This window comes from Uranotaenia lowii, chromosome 2 (assembly GCF_029784155.1).
Source record: "Uranotaenia lowii strain MFRU-FL chromosome 2, ASM2978415v1, whole genome shotgun sequence".
In the NCBI taxonomy this organism is placed as follows: domain Eukaryota; kingdom Metazoa; phylum Arthropoda; class Insecta; order Diptera; family Culicidae; genus Uranotaenia; species Uranotaenia lowii.
This window is the reverse complement of record NC_073692.1, coordinates 304,481,274-304,498,588: the sequence shown is the minus strand read 5'-3', so window position 1 is coordinate 304,498,588 and position 17,315 is coordinate 304,481,274. Positions and strand designations below refer to the sequence as shown.

At 32.2% G+C, this 17,315-nt stretch overlaps 1 protein-coding gene across 3 annotated transcripts in view; it reads left to right on the top strand.

The window, feature by feature from the left end:
- Window positions 1–17,315, top strand: part of LOC129744484 (Ig-like and fibronectin type-III domain-containing protein 1) — a 707,683-nt gene that overhangs the window by 657,648 nt on the left and 32,720 nt on the right. For all 3 annotated transcript variants that reach the window (XM_055737013.1, XM_055737011.1, XM_055737012.1), the window contains exon 8: window positions 10,700–11,563. In XM_055737013.1, coding sequence (XP_055592988.1) covers window positions 10,700–11,563 — 864 coding nt within the window. The remainder of the gene's footprint in view (window positions 1–10,699; window positions 11,564–17,315) is intronic.

Below are 17,315 nucleotides of genomic sequence, written 5' to 3'. Positions count from 1 at the left end.
GAGCTATGCCTCAGTTGTCGATTTTTAAAATTTTATATTCAAGTTTAAAAGCACCGTATTTTTATACCCACAGTATCTACCAAAAACATACAAAAATACACATCATGACTATTTCAAACACATTTTAAAATGTCCCGCTTTTTATGGCTGTGCCCCGTCTTTGTCTGTAAATGTCTCGCTTTTTTTGAAAATCACCTGGCAAGTCTTTATTGTCTTATTGTTGATCATGATAACACATGGCTAAAGAATTGACTGTAACTAATTGAATATTTCAATTAGTAAATTGCTAAATTTTTCATGTGAATCAGTTCCTAAAAGTTCATGAAACAGTAATTCCAAAAATATACGATGGAGCAAATCATTCATCGTTGAAAAATCCAAACTCCAGATGGCATTTTTCTAGCTACACAAAATCTAGAAAAAAAACAATCATTCAAGTTTGCAAATGCATACGAGTGTGCAGCGAACATATCCAACCGTTGCACTTTCTATTGTGCTCCAACTTCGTACATATAGTTGTACCATGCCAGGATTGTACAAAACTTTCACCGTGCTGTGGTTTCGATTGAACCACACAGTTTACACTCCGGTAACTCGTCAACCGACCGACATTGCCACAACGAGACGTTCCGGAGGATGTTTTGTTTTTCTGGAAAATATTGCCAGTTGCTAGTTCTCGTTTCGAGGAAAAACTAAACAGTCGCACGTGTTTTTGGTTGAATTGAAAAAAAAAAATGGGACAGCTTTAAAGTATATCTACATTAAACCGGTAGTTTTAAGTAGACTTTTTGTTTGAAGATCCATAACAAATTATAATATTTTTCAAAGTTTATTGTTACGGTTAAAGCAAAAAGTTAAAATTTAACTTGTTTCACTTCAACGCACCATTTATAGAGCAACTAGGTAACATCGTTTCCAACGATTGGACATTTGTGCCAACTAACCGATAAACGATAAGTGTCCACCCCTTCTTCTCTCCGTGTTTCCGTAGAACATCGTTCGTAAGTTCAGACAAAGGTGAAACTTCGATGTCAGTACCCAGATAGCAGCAAAAGTAGGTACCTACATACATGTGCCATCAGGAGGACTCTATATTTGCTCTCAGGCTGAAAATCCTGTTCACGTTCTAGGTGGATGGATGATGTTGGTGAACTAGTTACTAGTAAATGTTTAGCGAAAAAAAAGTTCCAGAACCAAGTACATACAATTGATAGCTTGCGGGTGGGAAAAAGTTCACTTGTTTTGAAGCGCTTCGCAAAACCTCGTGTATCAGTTTGTAAAACAGGCAAAACTTTGAGAGGGGACACACATAAGAGACAAACGTAGATAAACCTACTGTTGCTGAAAAGATACCTGGGCTCACTCAAGCTGAAAACTGTTGACAATTTCGGATATTAGTTGGATTCAAAACTGAAATTTTACTGCACAGTTTATTCTTGCGTCCCGTTTTGAAAATTATTAAATCTATAAAATCTGGAGATAATTATGAAATTTAGAAAAAAATAGTTGAATTCTCACTAACGAAAAAAAATCGTATGTCATTCCAAATGAAAGCCTACCAAATGGAAATGGCCCATAGCCTTCAAGAAAAATCAAATTTGAAATTGAAGTGAGAAAATCTTAAAATGTTACTTAAAATAGTAATTTTAACAAACTGAAAGCTAAAAATGAGCCTATTTGAAATTATATTCGATCACGATTTTAAATGTACATTTTTGATAAGAAAATATAATCCATTTTGAACTTTAGAGAATCTGCTTAAAACATCTAGATGAGAATTGAAAACAATTTAATAAAAAAAATTATTTCATGAGTACCAGGGCTCGAAGTCAGAGATAAAATTGTTTATTTTATTCAAATTCTTTCATTTATTAAAATAAAGGATAGCTTAGAAACTGATCAAAATTAAAATAATAAACGTTTTGTTGCAAATATTGAAACACAATGAAAATAGTAATTGAGCTAACATTACACATTAAAATGAAGCTTAAGGGGGGGGGGGGGGGGGGGTAGGGTCTAACACTTTCAAAAAATCGATTTTTTTAATTTTTTTTATTTTCTTATTGTAAAACATTTCAAGAATGTTGTGTCAAATTTTCAAGTCAATTGAAGCAAAACTGTAGAAATTACAGGCCTTTATCTCCTCCTATCTAATACTGCAAGAAAGCAAGAGCAGAAACTTCAAACGCATTTTTCTCGAAAGCACATTTTTAAAGTCCGTGGACATCGTCATTTGAAAACTACTTATCCGATTCTTTTCAAATTTGGAACATATTTTCTACATATAAAATACCAGACCCCAACGTTTTTCTTTTTTTTTTTACTTTGGGGAGATTTTACAGATAAAAAATGGCGGATTTTTTCGTGAAAAATCGTAGTTTTTACTTCAAACAGCCACAAAAATTTCATAAAAAAATTTTTACGTTAAATAAAAATGTTGGGGTCCAGAAAAACATCTATTAAAAATATTTTGCTCTAATTTTTTGACTTCAGATGATTCTGTGCTGAGATACAGTGTCCACCGCAAATCCTGTTTTCTGAAAGGCTTCCTCGAAAGTGCTCCGTCACCGGCTCATTTTTCAATATTTTTTTACGAAAAAAATACTAAATGTTCATTTAACAATGCTTTGTATAATGCAAAAAATTTGAAAACATTTGTTTGAACGATAGCTCTAGAAAAGAATGGTGAAAATTGTGTTTTTTTATACCCGTTAGACCCTACCCCCCCCCCCTTAATATATTCTTCATCGAATAAATTTTCCGATCTTTTCATAGAATTATTAAAAAATTGTGATTGATCCAAAAATGAGGATTAAAAAGAAAAAAAAATTAGTGTATCGTTTAAAAATTTTCCAAAATATTGGAATTGTTGTAATTTGCGTCAAACTGGAATGACTTCTTCAAATCTGATCAATTGTGTTATTTGAATTTTAAATTTTTATCAGCAATTCATTCACCCGTTGAAAATCAAATGTAGGCTTTTTTCCAGTTGATTGCACTTTATTAAAAAAAAGGTAGGAAATTTAAAAAAAATGACATAAAGTTTTGGAAAATACATGGCTACCTTAAAGAGTCGAAAGTTCATTCATAATTTAAGAAGTCTTACTTTTCCAATTTAAAATGCATTGAAATGTATAAAACCAGTGTTCTTTTCAAACAAAAGAGAACTAATTTTAAAAAATCAATTGCAATTAATGTGCAGTGCTTTAATTATTAATATTCAGATTTTAATTACCGTAAACTGAGGTGACATTGATCACTTTTTTCATACATGATTGAATATTTTGGAAAAGGTTGCTTCTTCGTAACACTCTAAAGTTTTAAAACACTTACTGAGGAAAAGAGTATCAAACCCAGCAAATTATGCTATATATAGCTATATTTTTATGCTGTTTTGATATACGTTTCATTACATTATAGGATGATCGTAAAAAACTTGAAAAAACAGCATTTACCTACCAAAGTGGAGGCAATATACATTCATAAATTTCATTTCTTTCTTAAGCGACGAAAACTTCACAAATAAAGGCGTTATCCGACACCTTATTCGTACGTATCGGAAGAATGCAAGAAAGCGCAAGATTTTGCTGTCACAGCCTTCAAATCGATGCCAACGTCAATATTTTCCAGTTTTCTCATTGGTCAATAATACTCTATTCCCATCTGATCTATAGTAAGGTTGCCAAATTGCCCGGTTTTATCTGGGTTTGCCCGAATATTTAAAACAAAATTTTGGAACAGGGGAATTTCATTGAAAAAGCCCGAATTTTGCCCGGATTTATTTACTTATTTGGTAGATCAAACATAAAAATTGTATTGTAAATAACGTCTATTTATGCGTCCAAAGTTATTTTTTACAAAAATAATCATACAAGGATTAAAAAAACCTTGTACAATTTTGAAAAATAAAAAAAAATATTTTTTAATTTTTTATTTTAATTTTCGTTGGGTATTGAATGTTTGGGTTTTACAAAATTTGGCCGAATATTGCCCGCATTTTTGATCGTCAATTTTAAAAACAAATGCCCGGATTTTGTCAGGTTTTTATATAAAATTGCCGGGATTTGCCCGGCCCGGCTACGTGTTGAAAAAAATTCTGGCAACCTCAATCTATAGCCTTCTGGATGCACTGCTGGTTGCAGAGAGGACATGACGATGATTCTCTCGCTCGAAGCCCACGCGGGAGCAAAATCATTTGAAAATTTACACAGATGGTGGACTTTCTATTATAACTGATTTGAACTGACTTAAGACGACATTTTACACGATCTTTTCACTATGCAGTTGGAATGGCGATTCGCAACACTATTATAAATGACGTAAGTTATCTTTTCTGATACGATTTCATGTTTGCTGGGAACATGATCATTGATTGTAGAATAATTAAATAAACGATAATAGTGGCTACATTCAAAAGATTATCACAAAACACGATCCATGTTTCGTGTTTCAGCATGGTTTTAACGTATCCCAACATCTTTATAAGTTTTATTTTGGTAGCATCTAGCAAATAGGCAAGGCCTTGCGAACACCCCCCCCCCCCCTTCCACCCCCCTCCTCCCAGTTTAACTCTTATCTTGACACTCAAAAACTCTACCTCGTGTTTAAAATGGGTTTTTATTCAGAAGTGTAATTAAACAAGTTCAAAATTTGTTCTTCAAAATTCATTCATCAAATACTTATTTCACACACAACAAGTTGGAGCCATGTGACAGGTGTTGAATCCGCAGATAGTCAACAAAATACGAAAAATTAAAATTTTATAATTTATCACTTTGATTATAAAAAAAAATAGTTACTATCACTCCAAATTTTATGCTGTTACGAAATATTCGTCAAGAAACCAATTTCAACTTCAATTTTGTTTTGCATTTCTCATTCTTCTGAATGCTAAACTCCATATTCAAAAGAATTTTGATAAATTATTCGAGGTCACAAAATTCGCATTTTTCCGAGGTGCGAATAATTTAAGAGCAAATTTTGATTATTAAACAAATTTAGAATCAGTTTTTAACTTCCATTTAGATTTGTTAGAGCATCAATGATTAATTTCACTCAAAACTGATTCATTTTTTAAAACTTTTAAACTCCATATCATCAAAACTAATGTATCGTAAAATGGGGGATCTTTGATCAACAAGAAATTTTTACAGATAATCATCATCAGTAAGTCTGAAGTTAAAATATCTGAAAACTGTTTTCTACATGTGAAAGCCTATAAATAGAGTTTCGAATAGGCTGAATATGGTTTGTTGTTGGAGATTTTTTTATATTACTTAAAGTATATATTTTTTATATTACTAAAATATCGTTTTAAAGTTTTAAAACATTTGTTTTGTCTGTAAGTCTTAAATCACAAACAAACACCTCTCCCGATAAAATGACAGCATTTAGAAGCAAATGGCTTGTTTTATATGAAAGTTTAATGGCTTGTTTTATATGAAAGTTTTTCCTTTGTATAGGAATAGTGCAAGAGTTATTTTTATGGTCGTGCTATGATAATTTTTGGAAGTGAAAACCCGATTTTATCACCCCCATGATGAATTTTAGAGTGATAAACCGGGGAGAGTGATAAAATCGGGAGATTTTCAAAAAATTATTTTAATCCGTCATAATCTAATAAATTACTACAAAAAACGTATATTATCCCAATAAAACAGTGTACAGGTTTTGTAGTAGATATTCCCTTTTTTGACATATTACTACCCAAAATTATTCATGTGAAATTTCAAGAAACATAATTGATGTTGAAGCTGTACGTAGGTTGGACAACAGTTGATTGGGCTGATGCTTCAGATCTCTCTATACATGATGTCATCTTCTTGCAACGTATCAGAAAGATTGCTTTGAAGAAAGCTCAAACAAATAAAACACAGCTTTAAGATTACTTGAATACGTTCTTTTATACCATTATATTGAGTTATAATTATATTCAACAACTTTGATTTACAAAAAACCTGTTTAAAAATTGAATTTTTTGTATAAAAATCTTGATACGTCCCTGGTCAATCATCTTCACTTTCAATATCGATGTAATCATCCATCAGTTTTGTCCCTTCAGAATGATTTCAACCTCAAGATGTTCAACGGAAATGAAAAAAGGCGATATTTAGTATTTTTGCGTTGAATAAAAAATGATGACAAAATCGGGTGAAAAAATAGGACAAAATCGGGGGATGACAAAATCGGTGTGTGACAAAATCGGGTTTTCACTGTATTTAAAAAACGAGAAAGCCTGCATAGAACAAATGGCTAAAAACGTTATCAAATGGTTGAGTTTGAATAAAAATAAAAGAACTTAGGAACAGTAGGAGGGCCCAGGGAATTGCATGAAGATAAAATTTCATTTGTTTTTAAGGCCAAAAAACATTGAGAAATATTGATAATTTTTGCCCCTAAATGTATGCATCAACATTGTCCATCTTCGAGTATATTTATCTTGAAAGAAAACGTTTCCAAATTCAATTGAGTTTAAACAAATAATTACTGTTATTGATGTTTTAAGCCTTCTGTGCAAATTGACATCAAAACAATAATTTTGAAGATGTTGAGATACGTTAAAACCATAGTGATCAAAGTTGCCCCAAAACATGAAATCTGGTTTTGTTACAAACATTCAGTTATAGCCACTATTGTCGTTTCAATATTCTGCTGTCAATAATCAGGCTTTATACTTCTTATCTCAGTTAATATTAAAAAAAATAATGTTACAAAAAAGCAACCTCTTCCCAAATATTCGAAAATGGATTAAGAAAGTGATCAATGTTTCCCCAGTGTATGGTATCTTTTTAATCTTCTTATATTGTTTAAATATTTTTTTGAATAATTTCAATTAATTCTTTTCAATTCTGAATTTTGGTGTTTTAAAAACGTAATCTTCTTGAAAGCCTCTAAATCTAAATTGTTAATAAGAAAAACATAGTTTCTAACTGTTTTCCTTTCCAGGACCCAATATTTCGACGGCGACAAAATATTCAGAGGTTAAAATTTTCAGATTTAAAACCTGCGCTTGAAATTTTACTATCGTTTCACTTATTTTTATTACTTTGAATACAATTTTTGAATCTTTCATTTTTTATTTATGAATAGTTTGAAAAACTATTCGATATTGCAATAAGTTAATTAAATTAATATTTGCTTTGTGCTTTCAAAATTTACAACAAACCTTCGAATTCTTTTTTTTTTATCAGTTTCTCATTGGTCATTCAAGAAATCACCCTTTTCCCAATCTGTATTTTGTCAGTATAAGCTTTCAATGATGAATTAAACTTTTTTTTATGAAAACTTATTTGAATTTATAAGTTTGAAATGAACTTTTTGAGCCTAACAACTTTTTTGATAACTAGAAGAATTTGAATATAAAAATTGATTTTACCTCTGATTTTGATCACTGACACTCCTGAATGAAATCAAATTTCTTCTTTGTATCAAATTAAATTTAATCTTCAAGTATTTGTATTTGTAAGTTCTCTCAAGTTCAAACTGGATTTTTTTCCTAATCATGAATTTAAAATTCAAATCGTAATTAGATATTCCTCCAAATTCAAAATATCACAGCGGAATTTTTCAACCAAGCCTTCAATTGAAAATGAAGAAAATGAATGTAAATTAAGACGATTAATAAAAAACAACTACTATCAGTTCGCTGAACAGTATTAAATCATTATGAATTTCTTGCCTGATCTGGAATTTATTTTAGAATTCGGATTTAATTCCTATTTAAATCTTGGTCATAGTCACAACAGCTTGGGACCTCAAACTAATTTGTTTTTGATAAAGTGGAAAGTGCCAAATTCATTTTTTTTAAATATGCATATTTTAAATTGTAGTTAGGCCCTTGTGTTGAAATACACTGGATTCTTTTTTAAACTATTGCTGTGTGCGTTTAAAAAAAAAAAGTTTGATAAAATTCAAAACGACCTTGTATAATTTATTGTTTAATACGAGTAAAATTGCCAAGAAATACTCGAAGAAGGTAGTGCCAAGGCAGCCCTGCTCTAGTATTGGTATAGACTACGACGTCACAATCACGAAAAATCTTCAAATTTACAAAAAAAATTACAAGAATGCTGCCTTTTGCGTTGATAACTTGGAGAATCTACTAGAAATTTTTCACTTTGTAAGCATGTTATTCTAGAAGGATTCTTATTTTTCAAGGTGGTACTAAAAAGTTGGATTTTCAAGATTGTTTTTTTCTAAAACAGACTAAATATTGAATTTCGAGAAAATAGTGAATTTGTCCTACTCAAATTTGCAAAACTTTAGAATTAGTTCAAAATTATTCATGAAAATATTCAAGTCAGTTCAGTTTAAGCTCCTTATTACAAAAAGTAATCAAAAAACAATTTTTTACTTACGAAACCACAATCTTTTATTGGTATTTTAGTAAACTGAGTTAGCAATCATTCATCGATGTGAGGTGTTCTATATAAGAATTGTATATGGTGAACCGGTTGGATAAAAATCATGCCAATCAGTTAAACACTCAATAAGTACCAGATTTTTTAAAGCTGATTTTTTTTTCATTTTTGCCCGTTTTACCTTCAAGATGATACTGCATTCAATAATAAATAGAGGCCGTACAATACAATCAAAATGAAATCAGAAATCATGTTTGTTTTAACATGTGTTTTCTTTAAAATTTCTGGCATTCTCGCATAAGCATAGCATAGCAGAGGGTGACTACACACATCTTGCATTGGCTGATACACGAGGTACAACTAATAATCAAGCCCAACACAAGATGCCAAAATAAGTACCTGGATTCAATACTCATTTCAAGTGTTGTTATTGAGAATCAGTGTGGTACTCACAATGCACACCGTGGCAAGTCAATGTAATCATAAAGGGATAGTCTGAACAGCTAAATGAACTTTTCAGGTGCAGAGAACTCATACGACCCTACATGTAGAGATGCTGTTTCAGACAGGAAAGGGAAGGATTATTCGTTTTGATGGGAAATCCTAATTGGCAGATAGGATTGATGAATTCCCTGGGCCAACTTGGACTATGAATAGGATATCCAGGATCTTCGGAAGACTATTCCGGTCCATGAATTTGTTGATTTGAGCTATGTAAAAATAGAAAGATGTCCAGGAAATTTTTTTGACTTGTTCAGAAATCGTCTTATTCCTTTCTTAAATTTTTCTTTCGAGCTGAACAAAGATTATTTCAATGAATTAAGCTTATTGAATAATTTCGAACAACAACATGGCTGAAATTTCAACACCGAAATCTGAAATCTGAATATAAATCATTTAAGTAAACGACATCAAAGTTCTGAAATCTGAATACCTCTCCGACACCTTACCAATAGGCCAATTCGACAGACGAAACAAGCCAAGCTGTAGCTCTATTATTCAGTTGACTTCATCGAGTTGAATTCGCTGCTAGATTCCCCGGCAGAAAATGCTCATTATGCCTTCATTGATAGTGCTCTGTTCGCCTCTAGTGAGCAAATTAAAGTAAAAAAGCGTTTTAAAATTGATTAAAGTGAAAAATCAAAAATTTTATGATGTTTAAAATTGAGAAACAATGTGTAGATCATGTTGCAGTTCATACATTTCAGATCAAGATGATTTAAAGGTCATAAAAGCTTATTTGGTGGTGCTCAAAAATTATAAAATTTTCGTCACTTGAGAACCTAGCTGGTTATGATTTAATATTTTTGTAAAGATGAAAAAGATATTCCTTTTTTGGTAAAAAATTAATACTATGGGTAGTACGAAACAAGTCCTTATGAAAATTTGTTTAAGAAAATACGTACTTATGTAGAAAAAAGGAGTGCTCATTATGCCCTGGGTGCTCGTTATGCCCTCATCTCCCCTAATCCACTTTTCGATACTTGATGCACAAATAACTATTTTTGAACACTCATTGAAGATGTGATGATTAATTAACTTAACTGAGTTGACAATTTAAAGTTCATATAATTCAACTACCATCAAATTTTTTTAAGTTTGGCTAAATTTTTTTTGAAGCTAGCCGAATGCAAGCTTTACTAATTTTTTTTTATTTTACTTATGCAGGTTTTGTTATTTATTTGTTTACATTCGTTTGAAAAATCTGAACCTTCCCTATAAATACCCTTACGCTATGTCATTTTGTTTTTTATTTTCTTGCCGATGAACTTTTCGCCCGTTCGTTCCACCTGAAAGGTTTTCGATCAAGATTGAAAATATGCGTTGACTGTGCCGGAAGGGATTTCTTGCAACCTATTTTCCCCGATTGAAGAACTTACCTGTTTGGAAAAAAAAGATCTTGTTAGTTGTTTCTTGTTGGGTAAATGGATGGAACGATTTGAAAATATAGCTGAAATAAGAAAATCATTTTTTAATAATTCGTCGCGTTGATACATTGATTCTTAACCAAATGTTCTAGAAACAATAAGTATATAAATGAACTTTAAAATAATATAAATCTACTAGCGATTTTTGAAACACAACAGCGAAAAACTCTTTCTAATTAAATCAAAGACATATTAGAGTGCTTTTTAATTAAAATAAAATAGGGTTGCTGTCAGTGTTTTTGAAAGTTTTTTACTTAAGATTTTATGTTTTTTCTAGTTTATTCTCCAAAATTCAAGCCTCTGTTATTCCAATAATATGAAAATAAGATCATAAGATCACGTATGTAATAATCTTGGTAGATTGAGAAGTACTAACTCAAGTTTTATTTTTTTGTTTTTGTTTATTTACAGTCAAGAAGGCCCGAAAACCAAACGGTCCGGAATCATCCACTGCTGCAGCGGAATCATCCACATCCGGCGATGGTAGTTCTACCGCCTCTTCAGTTACAGAGGACAGCTCTTCGGAGCTTGACGATGAAGAAGACACCGAAGATGGAGTCATAATTAGCCCGGATGGAGCTCCTCGAATTACCCACGATTTCACCGGCTGCTGCCAGGCCAATAACGTTAGCCAAACGTGTCTCGGGTTCTGTGTCATCCACAATATCCTCGACGGAACCACCGGAGTTGAACCCGAACAATGTGAAAAAGATTTCCCCAACATCGTCCGGTGTATGGCTGATGGACGGAACCATATTCCGTGTTGTGTAGAGAAGGGTATCCCAGATCTTTGCCAGGACATGTGCCGAGGAGAGTACACTCCATTTACTGATCTACTTAAATCTAGAGTGTCCTGTGTACAACACACCTTACCGGGACTTCAGTGTATCCTGGATAATATCCAGAAACTACCTTCTGAGCCACAATCAGTGTCAGTCGAGCCACTTACCGAACGATCCCTTCAAGTGAGCTGGAATCCTCCGGCCCAGCTAGCGAAGACGGTCAAATTCTACCAAATTAACGCAACTCGGTTGCATTCCTTCGACCAGGATACGCTGGCAAACGCTACCAAAGATAATGTGATAAGCATGCAGGTCAACGCCGAACAGAACTCGGCCATAGTTAGTAATTTGGAACCGTTTACGATGTACACGGTGACTGTGAGTGCACACAACGATGCCGGATCTAGTTTGGCCAGTATGCGGATTAGGGCACTAACCCTGGAAGGAGGTGTCAGTAAAGATACCAGCGTAGCCGTTGTTCCAGTGTTGCCAGGTGAGTGGTGAATCGGGATTTATTAGCGTAAACTTCCCAAAAAAAAAAATTCTGAACGCTCTCGAACTGGGAAAATCTAAGCATTTTACTCAAAAACCTGACTAAATCCGGGTGAGTGGTGAATCGGGATTTATTAGCGTAAACTTCCCAAAAAAAAAAAATTCTGAACGCTCTCGAACTGGGAAAATCTAAGCATTTTACTCAAAAACCTGACTAAATCCGGGAATTGGATTACAAAAACTGAACGTTATTCGGGTAAATCTGATCATATTCCAGGTATTTTTCATGTAAATTCTACAAAAATGTGAAAGATTACTTTTTATCCTAGCAAATCAGCAACCTTAAAATCTAATTTTAAAGAGAAATGAATTTAAGTTGAAATTTCAGGGACTAGACAAGATGAAAATTAATGTTGAAAAACATGCGAAAAAAATGCGCCTTGTCTCCCGGCAGGACTTGAACCCACATCTTGCGCCTCTCCGGGGCCCATGTATTAACATTCTACTACAAGAGACAACCTGGCCTATGAAAGTTATACTGGTTGAGTGTCGATGTCTATCGGAAGGAAGGGAATTGTTTTCCCATGTGATCATCATCATTTTCGTAGTCTAGACTTACAGTTGGATTCATTTCTCTTCAAAAAAAGTTTCGCTGACTGAATGTTTGAGTCAAGACCCATCTCTGGGTCACAGTTTAAAAATATCTAATTTTAAAATTACAAAATATTTTGGCAAGTTGATTTCCATTACACAAGCTACAAAGATGTTTTTTGACGAAAAAATAATTAATCATATGAGCTCAATGAAAGGTTTTTATTTTAATGTTGCTGATATTAAGAATAAATCCGGACAAAATCGGGGTTTTTTGCTTGATATCCGCTAAACCGGGCCTGACCGGGCTTTTCAAATTTTATCGCTGGCAATCTGGGCATAAAACCAAGCATTCTGGAATACTTATATTAACGCGATTCCACGAAAAACTTTTTAATTTTTCTAACAACAGAGAAAAATAACGAAACTTTATAAGGCGTTTGGATCTAAGTGAGTATATAAGCAGAAATCATTAATTTCAAGTTGACAAAGAGAAACAATTGTTATGCTTGGTAAATTTTATATTTATTAAATATTTCTCAATATTTTTTTTTAAATGAACGACAACAAGAAATTTCCTAAATAGATACGCTCAATCCTCAATATATTGGAATTTTTGCAATAGTATCTTAAATCTCTTTCGTTTTTTTTTATCAATTCATCATTATATCCATAAAACAATCTCTTAAAAGCTTTCTCAGCCCAGTTTTAAGGCTGTATAGCATGGGTGGCCAAACCATGGCCCGCGTAGATTTGATAAGCTTCAATGTTATGAAAAAAGAATTGTACTTATAAAACAGGGCAAAATCAGAATATTTGTAAACTCCGTGTAAATTGAAAATTTGAAAAATATTTTGGAATTTATTTCAAATTTTCGCTCGTTAGAATTTAATCGCATAACTTCGTACCTTTGGAGGCAATAAAAAGTCACTTCATTAAACTTGAACTATTCGAAGTATAAATTCATTCAAAAGCTTGAATTTTACGAAAATGACCAAAATGCCAAAATACGCTGAGTTTCGGACTTAATATAGGAATTTTATAGGATTTTTTTTTTCATTTTTGAATTTCAAGATATTGGAAAGCATCGTGTGCTTTTCTATGCATTTAGAACTAAATTTTCCGTTAACGTAAGCTTATTGCCAGAATTATTACCAATGGATCACCACGTAATGTGCTGTGATATAGTTAAAATAAAAATATCATCAGGTTGGTCTGGAAGGGCATCATAAAACAAATTTGAATAAAGTGAAGTGTCCTGCTTTAAGAAACTTGAATTGTTGATAAAGGGTTTCTAGCGAATCGAGATAACTGGGAATTTCAAAACAAAACCAGGAAAATTGTCTTTTTTTTATTTTCCTTCAAGTTTTAAAAATATTTCCTACCAAGAATGTAAGTTATTTTTGGGTTCAATTAATGGTAATTGATAAATGTAAAGCTCTTTCAAAAGCATAGAAATATTTTTCATCAGAATTTTTGAAAGTTTACAGAAGTTTTATCGCAGATTGATTTGAACAAAATCGGTTAGAATCTTCCAGGCTTAATTTTCCTTAAATTCGCATGAGAACATGTGAACACATGAGAACAAAGACTTCTATCCTGCATTGTTTTTAAGATTAAGTGATATTTTTTGTTTTGTATTAATGATTTTTTATTTTGAGCTTACGAATTGATATGATGATGATTTTTTTTTAAATCGTCGTCGAAGTCTAAAATTCTCAAAATTTAAAAAAGGGTTGTAGATCTTGTTTGCTCAAAACTATTAAAGTTTTTGATAAGCCATGTTTTTATTAATATAAACTAATGTAATAAAAAACCAGGAAAATCATCATTTTTTACCGAGAAAAATCGGAAAAACTTGTGAATTTCAAAACATGAAATATTGCTAGCAACACGAGATATTTTTGATATAGTTTCAATTATGGTTGTTCTACCATCTTTGTGTCATTCGTGACTTTTTATCAACGTTGTAGTTGGCATACAGTTATTGCCAAATTTATCTGATACGACCGTGTTCGGTGCTTACTTTTAAGCTCGAACTCACGAAGCAACTGCCTTACTGAGTTATATTACAAGCCACTATCCTGGACATCGCTTATTTAAATGAATTAAGCAATTATTGATTTAGCTTAATAACATCATTTTATTAAGCAAAATTAATTACAACTGAACAAGTTTAAAAACGTTATTTTGAGTCCTATAATAGTTAGGACTCATCAAATTAAACAAACCATTTTTAAATTGTTAATTCATTTCCATACTATTTTGCTAATAAATGTTTTTTATTGTTTGGTTTATTTTGTGTTTTTGCAATTTTTATATGCGTTTCTCTCCATTTTAATGAATTAAATATATTGGAAACATACTTCAAAATTATGGAAGGAAAAAGAAATGTGCTGACAAGAATTTTTTGGCCCGTAGACAAATCACATTTCTAAAATTTGGCCCGCTAGCTGAAATAGTTGGCAACCCATGCTGCATAGCATTCTACGAAGCTTAAAATTTAAGTTTTTATCGATACTTTCAAATACCATAGTCAAAGCTGAGAAGAAGGCTATTCAGCCTATGTATTAGACTTTGTAAAAAAATAGAAAATAAATTCTTCAGTTCCTTCTGTATTTTTGTATTTTGATGTATCTTATATACTTTTAATGAATTTTATATTTACTTGAAAAATTTCTACGCTGGAAGATTGGAATCCGGAGCCGTCAGATGAGAGCTAAACACGTTATCTTTGAACCATAGCCGGTGCTTGTTCTTTTATAAAGCATCAATTTGAACTATATTTTGGGCTTGTGATATAGCTCAGCTGGCAAGTCTGTTGTTTCCTGGGCCGATGTCCGCGAGTTCGAGCCCAAGAGTAAACATCGAACACAGTTGTACCGGATAAGTTTTTCAATAACGATCCGCCAACTGGAACGTTAATAAAGTCGCGAATGCCATAAAGATGGTAAAACGACTATTATCGAAACAAAAAAAAAAAGAACTATATTTAGGATTAATCGTTTCATAGTAGGCATTAAAATAAAAATGTAAACATTTGCATTTCACAAAACGATGCATTAACAGTTTCACTCCGGATCTGACAACAATTAATGTGAGTTTTTTAAAGTTAGAACACGATTTTATTATAAAACTTTATCCTGACTTTTCAGCATGAATATAAAGAACTTATAAACCAGTTGTTGAAAAAAATCAATCGTACATTTTTAGAATGTTATAAACATATGCAAACTCTATTCAATAATATCATTCAAAAATATTCAGAATAATTTACGTACAAGTTCCACTTCAGATCAGGAAACAAAAAGTTCTTAAAAAGTTAATTTAAATGCACAATTGTCACAAATGTACTTTCAACTATTTATAAGCTTCTATACTGCCCCTACTCGCATAACACTCCCATATGAATTTTCGTCATTTTTCATCTAACCTGACAGTTCGTCATTTTGAACATAGGGCTTCAATATAAAACAATAAAAAAAGAGATTTTGTTCTAGAAATTTCGAAAAAAATATCAACCTGTGGCTGTCCCATATGGAATATACCGCATAACAGTCCCATATGTGAAATACCACGGATTTGGTTACTTTTCAATGCTTCTTTCGGCGAAACAGTCTTTGATTTATTGCTTTGAATCATTTAAAAAAGATTTAACTCACTTGATGCCGAATTATGCACACTAGTTTTCGAAGCCAGGGCAGTAAGAAGGAAGGAATTTCTTCCTAAGCGAAAAACTATCAGATGCAATCCAAAATCGTAAAAAGATTCAACTTACAGTGCGGAATTCACGATATTTTTCCAAAAGTATGTTTCTTTTAATGAAAATTGTTTTTGAAGGTTCAGAAATGATCAAATTCAAGTCTTAGAAAGATGCTTGGTGAGAAAAACATATTCTGTATGGGACTGTTATGCGAGTAGATTTAAAAAAGGTTTGAAATATGCTCGCATAATAGTCCCATAACGAAAAAAAAGGTGCTCCCGACCTTACCAATGACCCAATTTCAAAAATTTCAGGTCTTACGATTTATTATGACAACCTAGAACACATTCCATCAAATGTTTTTCGTTTATGCTGAAAGTTATGGTCACAATTTCAAAATATATTCCAAAACAGAAAAAGCTGATTTTCTCGCTTGCTTGTTTTTGCAAATGGGACTGTTATGAAAGTAGGGGCAGTATAATGTACATAAATGTTTTAGGATACTTTTTTAGACCTTCTACGTTCGTCCAAAGTTTGATAAAAAGCACTCGAGGGAAACTTTCCCGAGTACCTTTTATTCGGCCAAATGTGAACTTCAAAAGTTCAAAATAATCTCATTATGTGACTTTTGGTTACTTGGGAAGTACCCCTCATCCTACCACAATTTGAAATTCATTTAAATGTGCAGGACTTTTTTTCGTAACGACTTTTGTGTTTAAAAGAGCCTTTGCTGATATTCATTTTGATTTGAGAAATGCAGCAACTTTTTAATAAAGCCTGTCCCGACTTAAATTGCTTCATGGGAAAATCGCTGTAAAAAAAATAGTTGACCGTTAATTTTAATATTTCCAAACAACAAAATAGAACGCATTAGTTAGCTTTTCAGCCTAACTCCATTCATAAAATTCTGTACACATTTTGCTGCAGCTTCTTCTGTGCAGAAATCAACTGAGAAAGCATTGAGAGGATTCATGTCCTTAGCACAAAAGTGACCACTTTGGGTCCAGATATCTTTAAGACATTATTTGAATAGTTAACCGATCGAGAAAAAAAAAGGTCAAAATGGAGCGGAGGTTTGCTCTATAGCTGCGATGGGCATATTTACCCTTTAATCCATAGAGTTGTTTTAAAACAACACTTATCAAAATCCAAATATTTCAGAAACGTTTGAATATTTTTATGTGATGTAAAGACCAAAAATATTCCAGAGATTAAAAGGAATTATCTCATTGTATTTCCATTACGATATTTTAATGTATGTGTGAGATTTAGATTGTGTTGTTTTGAAAAATTTCTCGGTTTATTTAAAGTTTTGGCTTAAAATGGTGGCTCCAGAGAGTGTGCTGAGCGAAGAATGTAGAATTAAAATTGCAAAAATAAGTTTCTTGAATGTTACTGAACATTGGTTTTTAAACTCGTCATGAACATCATCTTTAAGTAATGCTTAAAGAGTTCTTTG